General features: G+C 46.1%; 1 protein-coding gene across 1 annotated transcript in view; it reads right to left on the bottom strand.

Annotated features, from left to right (window-relative positions):
* The window catches only part of LOC146050488 (putative N-acetylated-alpha-linked acidic dipeptidase), a 96,278-nt gene that overhangs the window by 71,867 nt on the left and 6,817 nt on the right, over positions 1-17,594 (bottom strand). The window contains exons 2-5 of the mRNA XM_083167531.1: positions 8,806-9,094; positions 7,570-7,695; positions 7,298-7,481; positions 666-756 (exon numbers count right to left, since the gene is read on the bottom strand). Of these exons, the coding sequence (XP_083023657.1) occupies positions 666-756; positions 7,298-7,481; positions 7,570-7,695; positions 8,806-9,094 (690 nt within the window). The remainder of the gene's footprint in view (positions 1-665; positions 757-7,297; positions 7,482-7,569; positions 7,696-8,805; positions 9,095-17,594) is intronic.

Genomic DNA, 17,594 nt, shown 5'->3' with positions numbered 1-17,594 from the left:
ATTAACTTTTCCCTCTCCAGTGCAAAGTGGTGCAATTGCATGGGCTGGTTGGATGCCGTGGGCCTGTTTGCATGATGTAGAAGGAGCTCGATTGACTACCTTATGCAAATACAAGTTTCTGTAGTGTCCATGCATGATCCATGCTGCTTTTAGCAGGAAGCCGTTCCCACTGTTCTTATGTCTACAGCTCCATGCGCGGTGCAAGGGATCAGTCTGAAACTGACTACCGTTCCCTGGGTCTGATTCAGAGTGAGTTGTAGTTTCAACTACAATGCCCTGCGCTAGAATTCAGGAATCTGCCCAGCACAGGACAAGGCCGCTCCGCATGCTAAAGTGTGGGGAAAATGACAGAAGCTGATTGGGTGGTGCTTTATAACTGTAAATGTTATCCTTGATAAATATCCCCACATATTAGCAATATAGATAAGAAATCTCGCCAGCAAACATATAAGGATTTCCGTGTTGATCATGATGAGTAGTGTGGTATAATACCATGTGTGTTTCATTTATTGTGCACATTTTCCCATTGGGATTATGGTGGTGCAATAAAGTATAAAATGATATACTCTAATTATGTCCACATTTGTTTTGTGGGTTTTTTTCCCCTCTGCTTCCAATTTCTAGAAAATCCTCGGCCTTCTGAGAAAATGACATACGGTATATACCTCAGATACTTGGCAGCATCATTGTAGCCAATTGGGGTCACTGGGATCTTTGGCAATTCAATATCTCTTTCATCCAAGTAAAATGCAGAACCTACAAAAAAAAAAAAAAAATGTGTGAAGTCCCTCAGAGATTTACCTGCGTATTCCTTGATATACTGCACCTGGAAGATCCATTTGAAAAATGATACTTTTAGAGCAGTTGTAACAAAACCAAAAAGTTATCTCCTTGGAAAGCAGGGCAGTGTACAGTATATGCGTGTTTAGCTAGAATACCGACCTCGGCATCCAGAAAGAGGGAATTCCGACAGGGATCAGGTAAACAGGCTTGCCTTCCCCCTGCTTATTCCCGGTAACCTTTACCCTCTCTTCCTGCAGCCTAACCCTGCCCTCCCCAAAGTCTGCCCCAACCTTCCCTGCTAGTACCTAACCCCTGTACCCAGCTGCATTTGAGGGACCCCCACTCTAGAATCCTTCAACAACAGACAAAAGACTTTCCTGTTTACTCAAGCATTTCCATAATCCCTTTAAGTGTAGTTTATAAAAAGCCCCAGTTACTCGCCGTTCAGTATGCCAAAAATTGGGATTTCCTCTACCTTCCCCCATGGCAGCCATTACTATGGGTTCCTCCCTTCTGGGTAGTCCTTCGGAAAAGAAAAAAAGACACCAGCCCCTATAAGAAGGCTCCACCTCCCTGCTCCGGTGTCTTTTTTTCTTTTCCGGGTAGTTGGAAGGGCTTACCCTGTGAAGTGCTGCCTGGATACCGCTGCTCAGGTGTGGGGACTTTGCTGCAGCTGGTGGGGTCCGGTCCCAGAGTTTGTGCCGCATGCAAACCCAGAAAGGGGTAAGCTGAGTCGGCGGCATCCTCAGGAGTGCACTATCAAGCGGCGCGGGATAGCGTTTGCAGTGTAACTCCTGGCCTGTGTTAATCTTCGTAGAGAACAGGCGGGTGTCAGGTGGTGCGCGACGCGGGAGATGACGCGTGCATAACAAGTAGCCGGCTGGAGGAAGAAGCCGGAAGACGCCGGGTCGCGTGGACGCTGCTGCACGGAGCGCGGTTGGACGGGTGAGAGAGTCTGATATTTTTTGTTGTCCACTGCATCACCAATGCTTGCGGGGAGAGAGAGAGAAGTAAGCACCTTGTATTTTGCTTTTGTCAGAATTCTGTGGAAAGGATTGTCTGCTTGGAAGCAGGTGTGTTGGAGTAGTACTGAGGCGGTAACTCTTTCCCTGCTGGATTGAAGAGGTGATTGTGGATGCAGTACTCTCTTACTGAATGAGCAGTGTTTTTTTGCATAAGCTAAAGTTGTATATGCTTCTATTCAGCGCACCACCTTGAGATTATGGAGGAGGAAAACCGGCAGGCTGTTAGGAAGTCAGGGTAAGCCCTAAGAGAGGAATAATTTTTTAATGGTGGTGGTCATTAGTTTTTTATTTTTATTTTTGTTGTGGCACCACTGTGTTTGTTACTTAGGTGATATTCTTTGTTGGTAGGTCTGAGACCAGCAGAGAAAAGGAAGCTAAGCAGAAGAGATCACACAAAGCTAAATGCAGTTCTTGTGACAAATCTTTGCCTGAGAGGCATGTGGGCAGCCTGTGTGAGGCTTGTAAGACCCCGCTGCAAATACCTATGGTTCAGATGAACAGTCTGGTAGATATGCTGAGAAAATCACTGTCAGATACCTTTATGACTAAGGAGGATTTTTCCAAAATGAGATCTAAAAGGAAACATGCTGTATTAAGTGATTCAGATGAATCAGTGGAAGCAGCTGGCAGTGTGCATGTGCTGGATCAAGATCCTGACATTGATGATGAGGATCAGGTGCAGGACAAGTCTGAGTCTGACTTCAGTACAGACATGATTAATAACTTATTGGGACTGATTCACAAGTCTTTGAACATAGAGGATCCAGCAGAAGATCTTAATTTGCAAGAATTGCTGTTTAAAGATAAAAGGAAAAAGAGTAAAGTTTTTCCATTATCACAGACTTTAAAAGGGGTGATTGCTGATGAGTGGAAACACCCAGATAAAAGGATTGCTATATCAAGTAGGATTGCAAAAATGTATCCATTTGAGAGGGAGCAAGTTTCATCCTGGGATGAGGCCCCTAGGGTGGATGCAGCGGTCTCTAGGATATCCAGGAAGACTACGCTTCCACTAGAGGACGCAAACATTTTTAAGGATCCCATGGAAAGGAGGATCGAATTGGGCCTTAAAAGGCAACACTTGGTAGCAGGGGCGGCATTAAAGCCTGCTGCAGCAATGGCGGTGACCTCCAGAGTTCTCAGAGGCTGGTGTCAGCAGCTTGAGGCTGATATATTGGATGGCATAAAGAGGTCTGAGTTAATCAAAATGATTCAGGACATACAACTGGCAGTACAGTTCTTGTGTGAGGCCTCTTTGGACTCAGTGCGCCTGGCTGCAAGGGCAGGGGCCACTACAGCAGCTATCAGAAGGGCCTTGTGGCTGAAGCCATGGGCTGCAGACGTTCAGTCAAAGAACAAGTTAATGTCTCTTCCGTTCCAGGGTGATTACCTGTTCGGAAAGCAGCTGGATGATCTGGTGACAAAGATATCTGGGGGCAAGTCGGTTTGGTTGCCCCAGGACAAAACTGCCAAGAAGAATGTGCCTAGTAGGTTCAACAGATACCAGCCACAGGATTATAGGGAAGCCAGGAGTTATAGGCCTGGCAGGGCCTATAGAAGGGGATCCTGGATATCCAGGGCAAATTTTCGGGCCCAAAGGGGCAGAGAAAATAGATTCCCTTCCAAGAAGGAACAGCAATGACGCCGACCCTCAAAGGGTAGGTGCCAGACTGTTAAAGTTTCATCAGGTCTGGCAAAGGTCCACCACAGACAGGTGGGTCTTGGAAATCATCCAGTCAGGATACAAGATAGAGTTCAAAACGTGGCCAGGAAATCTGGTAGTAGAATCCCCTATTCCCAGGGACAAGGAGGAAAGGGAAGCTTTGTTTTTGAGTTTGGAAGAGATGATGGCCCAAGGCGTGGTCACTGTAGTACCAAGAGGACAAGAGCCTCTAGGGTGGTACTCTCGTTTTTTTGTTATAAAAAAAGCATCCGGAGGTTTTCGTACCATTCTGGATCTCAGACGTCTCAACAAAAAGGTGCGCATCAGGCCATTCAAGATGGAATCAATCAAGTCCATACTTCCAGAGATAGGTCCAGGAGATTTTATGACTTCAATAGATCTCAAAGATGCGTACCTTCATGTGCCAATATTCGAGGGACATCGAAAATTTCTACGTTTCAAGATTCTAGGTGTGAGCTATCAATTCACGGCCCTCCCATTCGGGTTGGCAACTTCCCCACGCACATTCTCAAAGGTACTGATAGTACTAGTGGCAAGACTGAGGCAAGAAGGCATAAAGCTATGGCCTTACCTAGACGACATACTTATAGTGGCAAGCTCCAGGGACGTTGTGCTACGTCACACAGAAAGAGTGATTCAATGTTTGGAGCAACATGGGTGGCTTATAAATCGAAAGAAAAGTCATTTAGAGCCAACTCAGAAAATACAATACTTGGGAGTGATAATAGACTCCGCCCAAATGAAGGTGGCATTAACCGCCGACAGGAGGTTGAAGTTGATACAACAAGCCAATATGATGAGGATAAGATCAACGGTGAGGTCACAGGACTGTATGAAGGTGCTGGGTCTCATGGCGGCCGCATTAGAGACAGTGCAATGGTCCAGATTTCATATGAGGAAAATACAGGCCTGCTTTCTCATACAATGGAACAAGGACAGCAAAAATCTGATGCAAAGAATAGTGTTGACAAAGGCGGCAAAATTAGATTTGGCCTGGTGGTCAGACGACGATCGGCTAAGACAGGGAAGGTCGTTCGCCCCCATGGAGCAAGTAGTCGTGACTACGGATGCCAGTCAAATAGGCTGGGGAGCAACTTGTGGTCCAGGGATTGCACAAGGAAGATGGTCCCCATCCTGGGGAAAAGCACACTCCAATGTGAGAGAAATGGAGGCAGTGGTCAGAGCGTGTCGTCAGTTCCAGAGTCAGATTCAGGGCAAAGAGCTCATCATCAGATCAGACAATCGGGCTGTAGTGGCCTATATAAATCGCCAAGGCGGAACAAGAAGTCGCAGTCTGATGGAAGTGGCAGACAGGTTGTTGGCCTGGGCAGAGACTTCTGTTCTAAACATAACATCGGTCTTTCTGGCAGGGAAAGAGAACTACAGGGCAGACGAATTAAGCAGGAAGACCTGTCTACCAGGAGAATGGTCGCTCAACGACGAAGTTTTCACCATGTTAGTGAGGAGATGGGGTCTACCTCAAGTGGACCTCATGGCCTCAGCAGAGAACAACAAGGTACCAGTGTACTTTTCTCGATTCAAGGATCCGCAAGCAGAGCAATGGGACGCGCTGACGGCCACCTGGTGGATGAGGCGTGCCTATGTTTTCCCACCGATTCCGGTAATTCCGAGATTGTTGAGGAAAATTCAGAGGGAGAAAGCAGAGGTAATAGCGGTACTACCTTATTGGCCACGGAGGGCGTGGTTTGCTTCAGTACGCCAGATGGCGGTGGAAGAACCGTGGACGCTTCAGTCAAGACCCGATCTTCTAGTTCAGGGGCAAATATGTCAGCCGCAACCTTTGACCTGGAAGTTGACGGCCTGGCGGTTGAAACCAGGTCATTGACTGAAAAGGGTTTTGAAGGGGAAGTGGTCCAAACCCTGCTCAAGGCTAGGAAGGGATCCACTTCTGCAGCGTATTACAAAGTGTGGAAAAAATACGTATCAAGGTGTAAGGAGAAGATGCAGTCGCCGAGGGAAGTTACATCAGTACTAAGTTTTCTGCAAGTAGGACTGCAGATGGGACTGTCCTTAAGTACTTTGAAGGTACAAGTCTCAGCCCTGTCGGCAATGTTGGACTGGGACTTGGCAGGGGACAGGTATGTCCGAAGGTTTATTCAGGCAGTAAGAAGACTGAAACCTAAATTTAGATCTCCCATGGCACCTTGGGACTTGAATTTGGTGCTTGGGGTGCTTATGGAACCTCCGTTTGAGCCCTTACACGAAATTTCATTATTATTTCTTTCCTGGAAAGTTTTATTTTTGGTGGCAATTACGTCTGCAAGAAGAATTTCAGAATTGCAAGCGTTGTGGGCAGAAGAGCCTTTTCTAAATTTTTTTGAGAATAGGGTAGTTCTAAGAACTAATCCACAATTCCTACCAAAAGTTGTGACAGAGTTTCACATAAATCAAGAGATTGTTTTGCCCTCTTTTTGTATGAATCCTACAAACGAAAAGGAGAAGCGTTTGCATAACTTGGATATTGTGAGAGCACTAAAAGTTTATGTTCAGAGAACAAAAGAAGTTCGAACAGTCAAGAATCTGTTTGTTCTAACAACTGGTGCTAGAAAGGGTCAAATGGCCTCAAAGGCGACATTGGCGCGGTGGATTAAGGACTGTATCCTCAAAGCGTATCAAGTGAGGCAGAGAGAGCCACCTGTGAGCTTGAAGGCACACTCTACAAGAGCAATGGCCGCTTCCTGGGCGGAGAAAGGATCCGCTTCAGTGGAAGAATTATGTAAGGCGGCAGGATGGTCGTCGATACATACATTTACAAAACATTACAGACTGGATGTAATGTCTTCAGCAGACGCTAAGTTCGGGAGGAAAGTTCTTAGCGCAGCTCTATGAAAGTTTGAAGAAGTTGTTCTGAAACTATGATTTATGATTATTATGATTTCGAGGAGGCAACAATTCGGTGCTGGTTGTGAGTATGCCCTCCCGAAAATGATAACTGCTGGGGTATGACCCATAGTAATGGCTGCCATGGGGGAAGGTAGAGGAAATATCAGATTATTACCTGGTAATATGTTTTCCTCTACTCCACCATGGCAGCATATATTCCCATCCCTTACGAATTGTTGTGTGTTGTGTTATGTGGAATAATTATTTCTGTTTATGTATTAAAGCTGGAGAATGCAAGACACCGGAGCAGGGAGGTGGAGCCTTCTTATAGGGGCTGGTGTCTTTTTTTCTTTTCCGAAGGACTACCCAGAAGGGAGGAACCCATAGTAATGGCTGCCATGGTGGAGTAGAGGAAAACATATTACCAGGTAATAATCTGATATTTTGGTGCCAGAATTCCAATTGATGCCGGGATTCTGGTGTCCGTTTCCCGGCAGTAGTCCTAATGACAGCATTGGTATAGTAAACGCCGGTAACCTGACCACCACAGAACAGTACAAAATCAACTGACAGACCAATGTATTTTTTTTTACTTTTCTCAAAATGGATCAGATATTGGTATTAGTGGGATTAAAGTAACAAAATTCATTATGTTTGAGGTTTTATTTTTTTTTCTTATCTCTATTGTTCATCTACTCTGCCTCCAGATCCTGTTTATTTTGTAGTAAAGAGGGGAAAAGATCAGCTCAAGATCTGTGACCCTAAAATTGGCATATCTGTAATGATACAGGGTGTGGTGCACACATCTGGGGGGAAAGACAGCATGTGGTCCTTATCTCGACAGTGTCTAGTTAGATAGTCAATCGGTCAACACTAAACTCTCCATATGTAATATACTGTATAGTGCAATGTTTGCCACAACTGTGAATCGAATAATCAGTTAATTGTACAATTTCCCTACTGGTAGATGGGTAGAATGGGGTACGTGGATCTCCATTTGTTTGAAGAAGAGTTCCTCTCTGAGCCCCCGTGCCAGGTAACCACCAATCCACAGGGAATACTCTGTCCAGGCTGCCGGAGACATAATCTGCTGGATCGGAGTACAGAATCATTCCAGCACAACCAAACATCTCCCCATGCTGCACCTGAAGGAACAGAAACCAGGCTAAACCAATGTACACTTTATGGATCACCCAATTAGTGATCTCAGCTTTGTTATTGCCATTTACTGACCTTATCGCCTCTGAATATTTTACCATATCTGGCAATTGCAACGGTGCCGGTTAAATTCAATGTCAAGTTCCTTGTTAGGTAATGGAAGTCTTCCACAGTACCATAATTAACATACACTAGATCTCCCTATGGAAAGAAAGACGGTTTAGCCTGAAACGAACACCGGAAATATATAAATATATATAAGTTTTAATAAGACAAAAAGCAAATGTTAAATGACACAGATGTTCCCTAAACTCAACCCACCAGCAACAGAAGACACCTTAATCTTCTGCCAATATTTAGATTATTGCTGTGAATGGGGGTTAGGGGCTCGAGTGCATTGTTTTGCCAAGGGCCTTCAATGCGGAACCAGATTGTCAGTTTGTTGGTTTCAACCGGTAACCGCAGTATGAGCGGTAACCACAATAACCATATTGTAGGGGTTAGTAATGTTTTCTATAGGTTTTTCACCTCACAAACTACTGTACACATCAGACCAACTTTCCTCCAACCATCCAACTTGTTGCTTGGATGGAATAAAAATGTGGTAATAGATGGGAGCAAATGAAATATTTACTTCAGAAATTTGCTCCCAAAATCTGGGAAAGGACAAAAACTGTCGCTCAGACACGGTACTGTAGTTGAACCTGTTTGATTCAAAAAATTTGACTGAATGTTTTTGTCTGTTTACCTGGGTTTGTGAGCACATTTCTGATTGTCCTTTGCGCCCATCCAGTACCATATTGTTATTCCATCCAAGCAACTGGTTGGATGGTTGGAGGAAAGTTGGTCTGATGTGTGGCCAACACAAGGCCCTCATTCAGGTTGGCTCAGTCAGCTGCGAACATCACAGCTTACCAAGAGCCTGAGACATACAAGCGAATACAGAGCCCCCACCTTCCCGCTGCCGGATCTCCTCGGAAACATGTATGGGGATGTGTACGAGAACCATCGAATAATTTGTCATGCCTTTCTTAAATAAGTCAGTTTCAACTGACTTTAATTTGCTAGTGCCAGGACAAAGATAGGGTGGATGACTGATGTCACCAGCCCACCTGCGTACCCATGGGAACGCCCAGTTCTAATGTCCCATGTCTTAATTGTAATGGATCTGAGAACACTCGGTATAAAGCTCCTCTTGAGTTTATTTTAATGTTCCTCTTGAGTTTATTTGAATGTTTTAATGTATGGAAAACCTACATGTCAAATGCAAAGTCAGCAATTACAATGAAGCTTCCCATGTGAAAATCTTACCACGATAACACCAGATGGTGAGTAGGCATTGAACGGATTGACCACGGTCGGATCATTTTGATCAGGACTGAGAATCTTTTCAACTTTTTGCGATAGATCGCTTTCAGTTCCATCATCCGACAAAATGGAGACATAATTGGGATCGCTTGCATTGGGGTAAGAGAGAAGTACTGTGTAGTTGTATATCTTTGCTCCATGAAGTCCATTTTGCCATGTCTGATATATGTGATTCACAAGAACCACTTCATCCTGGGTGCTTCCTGCTATATGAGGTTTGCTGGTGAAAAATCTGCAGAAAGGGACATTGCAGTTTATTACAGTATATTCTGTTAATATATATTGTCATTGTGCGTACATTTAGAACTTTTGTTTTGTTTGAGGTGTACACAGAGAGATGCTTTTCGAAGCCGATATGAATTGTTTTTCCTGATTTATTAGATGGTGGTGTGATTGTGGTGTTGAGGCAGGGCCGGCTCTACCATTAGGCAACTTTAGGCAGCTGCCTAGGGCGCCAGGATCTGGGGGGGGGGGGGGGGGGGGGGGGGGGGGAGGATAGGCACCAAGTCTGCCTATCAAATAATCATTGCTGTCTATGAGGAATTTGCAACTTCTAAGACCTCACCACCATACTTTTTCCTTGAGGCATACTTCCCTACTTTACTGCCCCCTCCTCCTTGTTCTCTGTTGTGGGTGTCCAAGGGAGGCCTTCAGGGAAAGCAGTGGGCTTGGGGGGGGGGGGGGGGGGGGGGGGGGGGGGGGGTTAAAGCTTTGCCTAGGGTGCTGAGAAGCCTTGCACTGGCCCTGTGTTGAGGCTACAAAAAGCAGCTGATTCAGAGTTGATAGCAAAAGCAAAATTTTTCTCAAATGGACAAAACCATGTTGCACTGCAGGTGTGGCAGATACAACCAGGGGCAGATTGTCAATATAAGTTACAGGCAAGATCACTGTGGTGTGGATATGTGTTAGGGGTCGAAGGTGGCAGGCTGGCAAAGTAGACCTGTGAGAGAGCCACTTTCAATTACCAATCTGCCGATGACCAGGGCAAGGGCATTGTATTGGATTTGGCACAAAGTCACTGCAGCAAAAGACACAAGGACAATAAAACCATGTGCAATTTGACATAGATGCAATGCAATCTAGTATAAAAAGTTCTGCCTGCGTATAATTTTTGTACTTTGCGATATGCTATGTGTGAGAGCACACATCGCAAGCCATAGAGAAACACGGTGTGATGTGAACTGCAGGCGATGCGTTTGAAGTCCAAAAAATGCTTCTGAACATCGCACTGCGTGTGGGCACCTTAAGTCCCGTGTCACTGGATTAACCCCAATGTATTTTTATATATTTTTTTCAAATACTTGTCATTTAAAAAAAAAAGGTACTTGTGTAGTTTCACGGCGCCAGTAAATCACATGCGATTTGCATACGATGTGCATGCGATTCGATGTGTGATGCGATTTATTACCCCCACTATCCACTATGACATGGAGTTGATTTTATAGAGCCCGAAGCGTGGCGAGCGGACACGAATTACTTGACATGTATTCACTGAGCCCGAAGCGCGACGAGGGGCCGTGGAATACATGTGAAGTATTCCGTGTCCAATCGTGGGGCTCGCTACGCTCGGTACGCTTCGGGCTTAGTGGCTTGCTGCGCACACCGCACTATATAAAATCAACTCCATGCCGTAGTGGATAGTGGGTGTATGAACAGGTAATAAACCTAATTGCATGCAAATGGTATGCAAATCGCATGCGATTTACTGGCGCCGTGAAACTACACAAGTACCAAAAATAAAACACATAAAAGCATGGTCTATATGGTATATGCTCCAACAAACAACAAACCATTCCTTCTTGCTTGGATCTAAAGGTGCCCACAGACGCTACAATTGTACTGTGCTATGCGTTTTTGACTGTACAATGGTTCTATACAATTTTTCTTCCAGCTTGCTATGAGATGTGCACTTGGATGCATGTGATGAACCCATGTTTGTAATGTTAAATTTCAGATGTAGTCTAAAAAGTACGTGCAGCACGTACTTTTTTAGACATACAATATCGCATCGCACAAGCCCATAAACACCATCCAATAATTGTACTTAAGATGCAATTTGTGCTTAAAAAGTACAAAACGCATTCGATAATTGATGCGTCTGTGGGCACCTTAAAGCTGATACGCACTTCTACATCTGTTGCAGGAGCGTTGGATGATCAATGGCTTATAACGCTCCTGTTACTGTCGGGAATGGGAGGACACATGTTATGTACAGTTAGATGCTGCCATTCCAACCTCTCAATCCCATAGAAACCCATACACACTGAGTTATTTCTAGCACTGTGTCTATGGGGTTCGCAGGCAGCTGAAGGGGTCAGGCTGGGACACACTGCTCAGCTAATCTGCACCTGATAAAACAAGTGTCCATTATCTTTTCACTGTCTTCTACTGCGTAGCTTCCACTGCAAAATATATATATATATATATATATATATATATATATATATATATATATATATATATATATATATATATATATATATATATATATATATATATATATATATATATATATATATATAAAAAATTTTTTTTTTTTTTTTTTTTCGTTTTTCAGAGCTTTTGCACCAGGGAATGGGCTGGTGCCAAGTGCGCAATGATAATAATGCCTACCAAACCCAGCATGCCAATGGGGTTGGCCGGGCTGCAGAACTGCAAGTACCTCTGAAAGGTTTAATACATTTCCCCCTTCTTGCCTTCTCCACATGCAATAGGTATTTTTTGCCTCTATCTCATAAGCTGATCCCAACCAAAATATCAACAAATTTAGATTTTGAAAAGAACTAGAACTTTTATAAGAGCCAATGGGCTTTCTTGTTTAGGAGGCTGCTACTAGGTGGAACCACGTGTCCAAAGCAATAGAAACGGAGTTCTGTGGCTGTACATGCACATTGGAATTATAGAGGTGGTGCCACGAGGGGTGGAGGTGTATGGGGGGGTGAGGTGTTGAAGGTCTAGAGGTGTTGGCTAGAGAGACTGGTGAAGTGGCAACACTGAAGTGGTGCTGTGCTACGGACTACCCAGGGATGGGGTGCTGGGGACCACTGCAGAAGCGCCAGCAGATAGTGCCTGAGATCCAGAGATTGTGTGTCAGCACTTGGAGCAACAGCTGAGTTTTGTGGCTGAATTTACTAAGATGGGAGTGCTAACTCAGATCCGATGTTGCTATGGACAACCAATCAGATACTATCTCTATCTTCTAGAAGGTGCTAAATGAATAAGTAGATTGTCTTTGGTTGCTATGGGCAACATCCCATGTGAAATAGAACTCCCCGTGTGTTTAAACGCCGATAAAGCTAGACACCCCTGTTGAGAACCATTAACAGCTACTTAGAACTTTTGAAAACTATTGAGAGACTATTTAAAGTATTTTTGGAGCTAGAGATATGAATATGCTTACATTGTTATATAATATCTTGTTTAAGCTACTATTGAACCAATGAGTGAGTCTAAGGCCCTATACACTTATCCGATTGGGGCGACTTCGCCTGATTCGGACGGATCGGGACGAAAAATCGAGCCAAACTGCTGGCACGCATTCCATTCTTCATATCCGACCTCTGGGTGGCGGGTGCTGAGCGACAGCAGGCAGTGAGGAGCTCAGCGGGATGGGCTTACTGGGCAGTGGTGGGTATTGAAATTTAAAAAAAGTGTCACATGACTAGCTGGCCCCGGAAAGGAGGCCACTGATTGGCTGAGAGTGCTCTCTCTCAGCCAATCAGAGGCCAGACAGTCATTTGACACATTTTTTTAAATTTCAGTACCCACCGCTGCTGCTCAGCACCTGCCACCCGCCCCACTGCTCCTCACCCCCTGCTGTAGCTCCCTCGCATGCAATTTATCACATGTAAAAAAAAATGGCACATGAAGTGCCAAATCGTATGTGAGCCTCCCGGGAGCTGCCGGGCGGATCACAGGAGAATTGGGAATAATGTATGGGGCCAGTGGCGTAACTATAGCCCCGCAGCCCCCGCGGTGGTGGGGAGGCGCTGAGAAAGTGAGGGTGGCGGGGGGGTCTGCGGGGCTATAGTTACCCGAAGAAGAAAGGAAATTGGTGACCAAAGAAAATTGCGGTGGGGGGGGGTGCGAATTTTCAATAGTTACGTCACTGTATGGGGCCTTAACACTGTAAATAGCAGGGGCGTACCTCCCAGAGGCAATGTAGTTGGCTGCCTCCGGGCTCCATGACCGAAGGGGCATGTGCACAGCACCAATGTGGTTCACAGTAGGATCCAAGTGTGACCGCTGCTCTTCTAACGGAGCTCTGCTGCAATCCCGCTGCAGTGTTAATCACCGCTATGAATAGAGGGTGTGAGATCCATGTGCAGGGGTCGCAGAAAGGGTTCATCCCGGCAGCTGTCGCTCATCGTTACATTGTTGTAGAAGCTGAGCTGGGAGCTGAAACCAGGACCAGCTGCACTTTACCTATTACTCCTGTACATACACAGCATCAGGGCAATGGGGCAGATGAAGCTGCTGCTCCAGGCCTACACATATGGCCAGACACAGCCACATGGTCGGCCATAAATCATAAATATTACCATCGCATTCTTATTTTACACATGTATGCAATTTTTGTACTTTTTTATATTTAGAGAGACATTGGGGTGTATGGGTTCTACGTGCCTACATGACATTGACCTCACCTCCTCCACTTCTCATAACAGGCCCTTGAACAATTTTAACTCCAGGCCTATAAAACCCTTATTCCGGCACTGCCTCTATCATACCTTCCAACTGTCCTGTTTACAGTGGGACAGTCCCGCTATTAGGAGATTGTCCCACTGTCCCTCCTGCAGCTGGCAATGTTCCGCAGGCATGGGGGCGGTTGGGGGGGGGGGGGCGGAGATCACCACTGCCCTGTGCAAAGCCGCAATGATCGCTTAAGAGATGCCTGTGCATGCAGATAGGGGACTGGGGGCTGTCCAGCTGCTAGGGAAATGTTGGGCATGCCCCCGAAAAGGGGGATGTGGTGCTGGGCCATTCACCTTTTCGGCATGGCCTGGCACCATGGCCTCTGGCAGGTCCTGAATACTAAGTTTCCAATGTTGGTAGGTATACTCTATATAATTACTCCTGCCAGAGGCTGAACTACCATTGGTGCCCACTGCTGCCCAAAAAAGCAATGAGTTATTTTAAACTTGGGTTAGGGTAGGGGAGGGGGACCTAAGTTATATATTTGCACCTGTGCCCACAAACCTCAAGTTCTGCCACTGACCCCTGCCAACACCTGCAGTAGGGGACAGGACAGCTCCCAATGGTTCCACTCAGCCTACACTGCAGCAAGCGATGGTGCACCCACCTCTGCTGGACCGTGAGACGGGGCATATCAGTGAATGCTGAATCTGCATCTTGCAGACGGCAGAACCTCCTGATTCTGAGCCTGACTGTCCAATGTTGGACAGCTTAGCTGGGGCTCTGCCAATTCCATACAGGATTTTGGTCCCTGAGAGAGTGCTATTTATAAAAGGGGGGCACCAAACTCCAACTTGCCTCCAGGTGACTAGGATGAACTTATACCCCTGGTAAATAGAGGAAGTCATCTTTTGAGACCATTTTCAACTGATTAAAGAGCACTTTAGGACTGAACTAATAATACTGTGAATGGCTGAAGATAACTGCATTATTGAAAGTGGAACTATGAACCTTATTCACATTGGACTGCAGTATTTGTTTTCAAAATGGGCAAAGCCATGTCCACTGCAGATGGGGCAGATGTAACATGTATAGAGAGTTAGATTTGTATGTGTTATTTTGTTTCTGTGCAGGGTAAATACTGGCTGCATTTCAACACACCCCACCCAAATTTACATCTGCCCCCCCTGTAGTGCACATGGTTTTGCCCATTTTGAGAACAAATTTGTACAGCGATCAAATCTGAATAAGGGCCTATGGGGCAGATGTATTAAGCCAGACGAAGAGATAAACTGGAGATAAAGTGGAAGGAGATAACACACCAGCCAATCAGCTGTGTTTGAAATATGACAGTTGGGATCTGATTGGCTGGTGCGTTATCTCCTTCCACTTTATCTCCAGTTTATCTCCTCACCAGGCTTAATAAATCTGCCCCTATGTTTGTAGTGCCTTCTCTTGCAGTTAAAATAAGCTCATGTAATTATTTAAAGTTACAGACAGAGCCATCCTCATCTAGCCCTTTTAATAGGATTAAGGCCCTTATTCTGATCTGTGCGGCCGGAGCCGCATACGTTGCTCCGGCCGCACAAACCAATCCCCGCCTACAAGACGGATCGCCACGGCCGTCCGTACGCGGACGGCTGGCGATCCGCATGAAAATGGTGGGGCGTACGCCTCCACCATGGTGGGAGCTGCCCCCTGCATTCGATGGTCAACGACCATCGAAGGCAGGGCCGCACGCTCCACCCGCTCACGCAAGCTTAGACCACACGGACAATCGTCCGTGTGAAAGCTTGTATGGGGGTGGAGAGCTGACATCCGGCGATGTCAGCTTTCCGCCCCCATCACTGGCGTCATAGCCTCATTACCATGCATACGCCCCGCGTTTGCATGGGAACGCCCATGAAACGCGGGGCGTATGCATAGGGAAATGAGGCTATTAAGCCCCTCACGCCCCTATACGCCCCCTTTGCGGCGTATAAAATTTTTGTGCGGCGATTTCGCCTGCACATGCGTAGAGTGACCTCTGCGCATGTGCAGAGTGAAAACATCGGCGGTACGGCCGCACGCGGGCCGTACCGTCGAGATCAGAATAAGGGCCTAAGTGAGCCAGAGCTGTCAGACTTCATCCTATGCTAATAGCCTACTGCAGCGGTTCTCAAACTGTGGGTCCTGACCCCAAAGTGGGTCCCGACCTGCTCAGCATGGGGTCACGACTCCATGTTGCTGACCATCAGCCTGATGACTTTTCTAATCTCAGTCAGTGATTCAAGGAGTCTGGAAAATCTGTTGTATTGTCTGTTATTTTAGACTCCTCCCATCATTTTGTGCCTCCACAATGCTGCCATGTATGTGCTGCCTGCTGACTGCACATGTGACACGATGACCTTCTGCAGTAACTTGCTGGGGTCCTGTAATTATTTTTATTGTCTGATAGGGTCCCAGAGCAAAATAGTGTGAGGACCCCTGGCCTACTGTATTGTTCTATTTATTGCATTGCTGCTAAGAACAATAGATGATAATAAACCTTGGTGAGCCATGGCTCTCCAGAGAAGGCTAGTAGAAGAAGGCTCCATCTGGATTTCTTACCATTACCTAATTATTGCAAACTGTTTTTACATTTGCCATATACCTTATGTGCCATAATTAGCTGTCATATGTGTAGTGATGATTATTTTCATCATGCAGTGTCCTGTCCTGGACTCACTCCTGGAACCAGCCTCTCTACTACAGCCTGAGATTAATAAGGTTCCACAACCTCAGGCTGTTAGAGAAGAAAGAAGAGCCACAGGAGCTACAATCTCTGCTGTAAGGTACCAGAGAAATAATATAAGTGTATTAACACCCTTTGCAAAGAAACATGGTTTGTCCAAGACACAAATTGCTTTGCTGAATCAGACCCATTGTGACAAAATCTTGGAACCAATTTTTGAACAACAGATAAAACTGGAAGAACCTGCTATAAAACTGTAATCTCTGCAAAGAGCTACATAACAAATAGAAATGTCATCACCACAAGCAAACGCTATAGTACATAATCCTGCAGGACTAATATGAACTGGTTCCAGCGGATCTACCAAAAGGTTGACATGCAATAGGTCAACTGCTCTCTCCTAAATGCTGTAAGAGCACCCTATTTAATACTGCACTTGTCACTTGCCCCCCGCACCCGCATCACGGCCGCATTATCATGGGAACACACAGTATTTTCATAGGGATGCCCATGAAAAGCTGTGTGTTCCCATGGGCGCAGCCCCTCGCCACCACCCCATGGGAACGGGCTGGCGAATAATAAATTTGCTGCACCCGCACACAAACGGAGACTGCACATATATGTGTAGGCGCATGCGCAGCCCAAAATCATCGCTCCCCTGTGCGAACATGCAGGGCGGCGAATGAACTAGATTCAAGCCCTCAGTTCCACAGCCTGAACTCTGGCTTTTGTACTATTTGTGTGTACAAGCCGCTTGTAAACTGTGATCATGTTCCTCTACTCTGCAGTGTTATCACTCTAGCCAGTAACCAGAAGTCCTCCAGCCTGTGTCCATTGCTATTGCTTCTTCTGGTTCCACTCCAGGTCCTTTCCCCATTGGTTCTAGTCCATTGGTTCTATTCCATTGAGAGCACTTTAGTGCCGTTCTAATCACCTCCTAATTCCTAAGGTTCCAGACTGTCTGAATCAATTCTGCTTTAGTCTGAAGTGACACTCTGCCCCTGGAGTAGACATAGGAGACTGGGGAAAGAAAAATAAACCTGGCATGCAGGAGGAGAAGACTTTGCACCCAGGGGGGGGGGGGGAGAGAGAGAGAGAGAGAGAGGAGCAGAGCCGGCACCCTGGAACCGATAGAGGAGACACGGCCCTGGGGAGATAGTGCACTGCTGATAAGTGGAGGTACACACACATATACGGTATGCGGGATGCCTGCTTTCACACATTTTTCAAACTCCTGCTCTCCCTCCTCTCCATCTCCTCCGCCCAAGCCTCCTTCTCCCCCCTCCTCTCCCTTTTCCTCACCCCCTCCCCTCCTCTGCTCTCCCTCTCCTTTGCTCCCCCCTCCTCCTTCATCCTCCTTCACCTTTCCCCCCTCCGCTCCTCC

The sequence above is a fragment of the Crinia signifera genome, chromosome 12 (assembly GCF_055691185.1).
Source record: "Crinia signifera chromosome 12, ASM5569118v1, whole genome shotgun sequence".
NCBI classification, from domain to species: domain Eukaryota; kingdom Metazoa; phylum Chordata; class Amphibia; order Anura; family Myobatrachidae; genus Crinia; species Crinia signifera.
The sequence above is the reverse complement of the archived record's forward strand: the minus strand, read 5'-3'. Positions and strand labels throughout refer to the sequence as shown.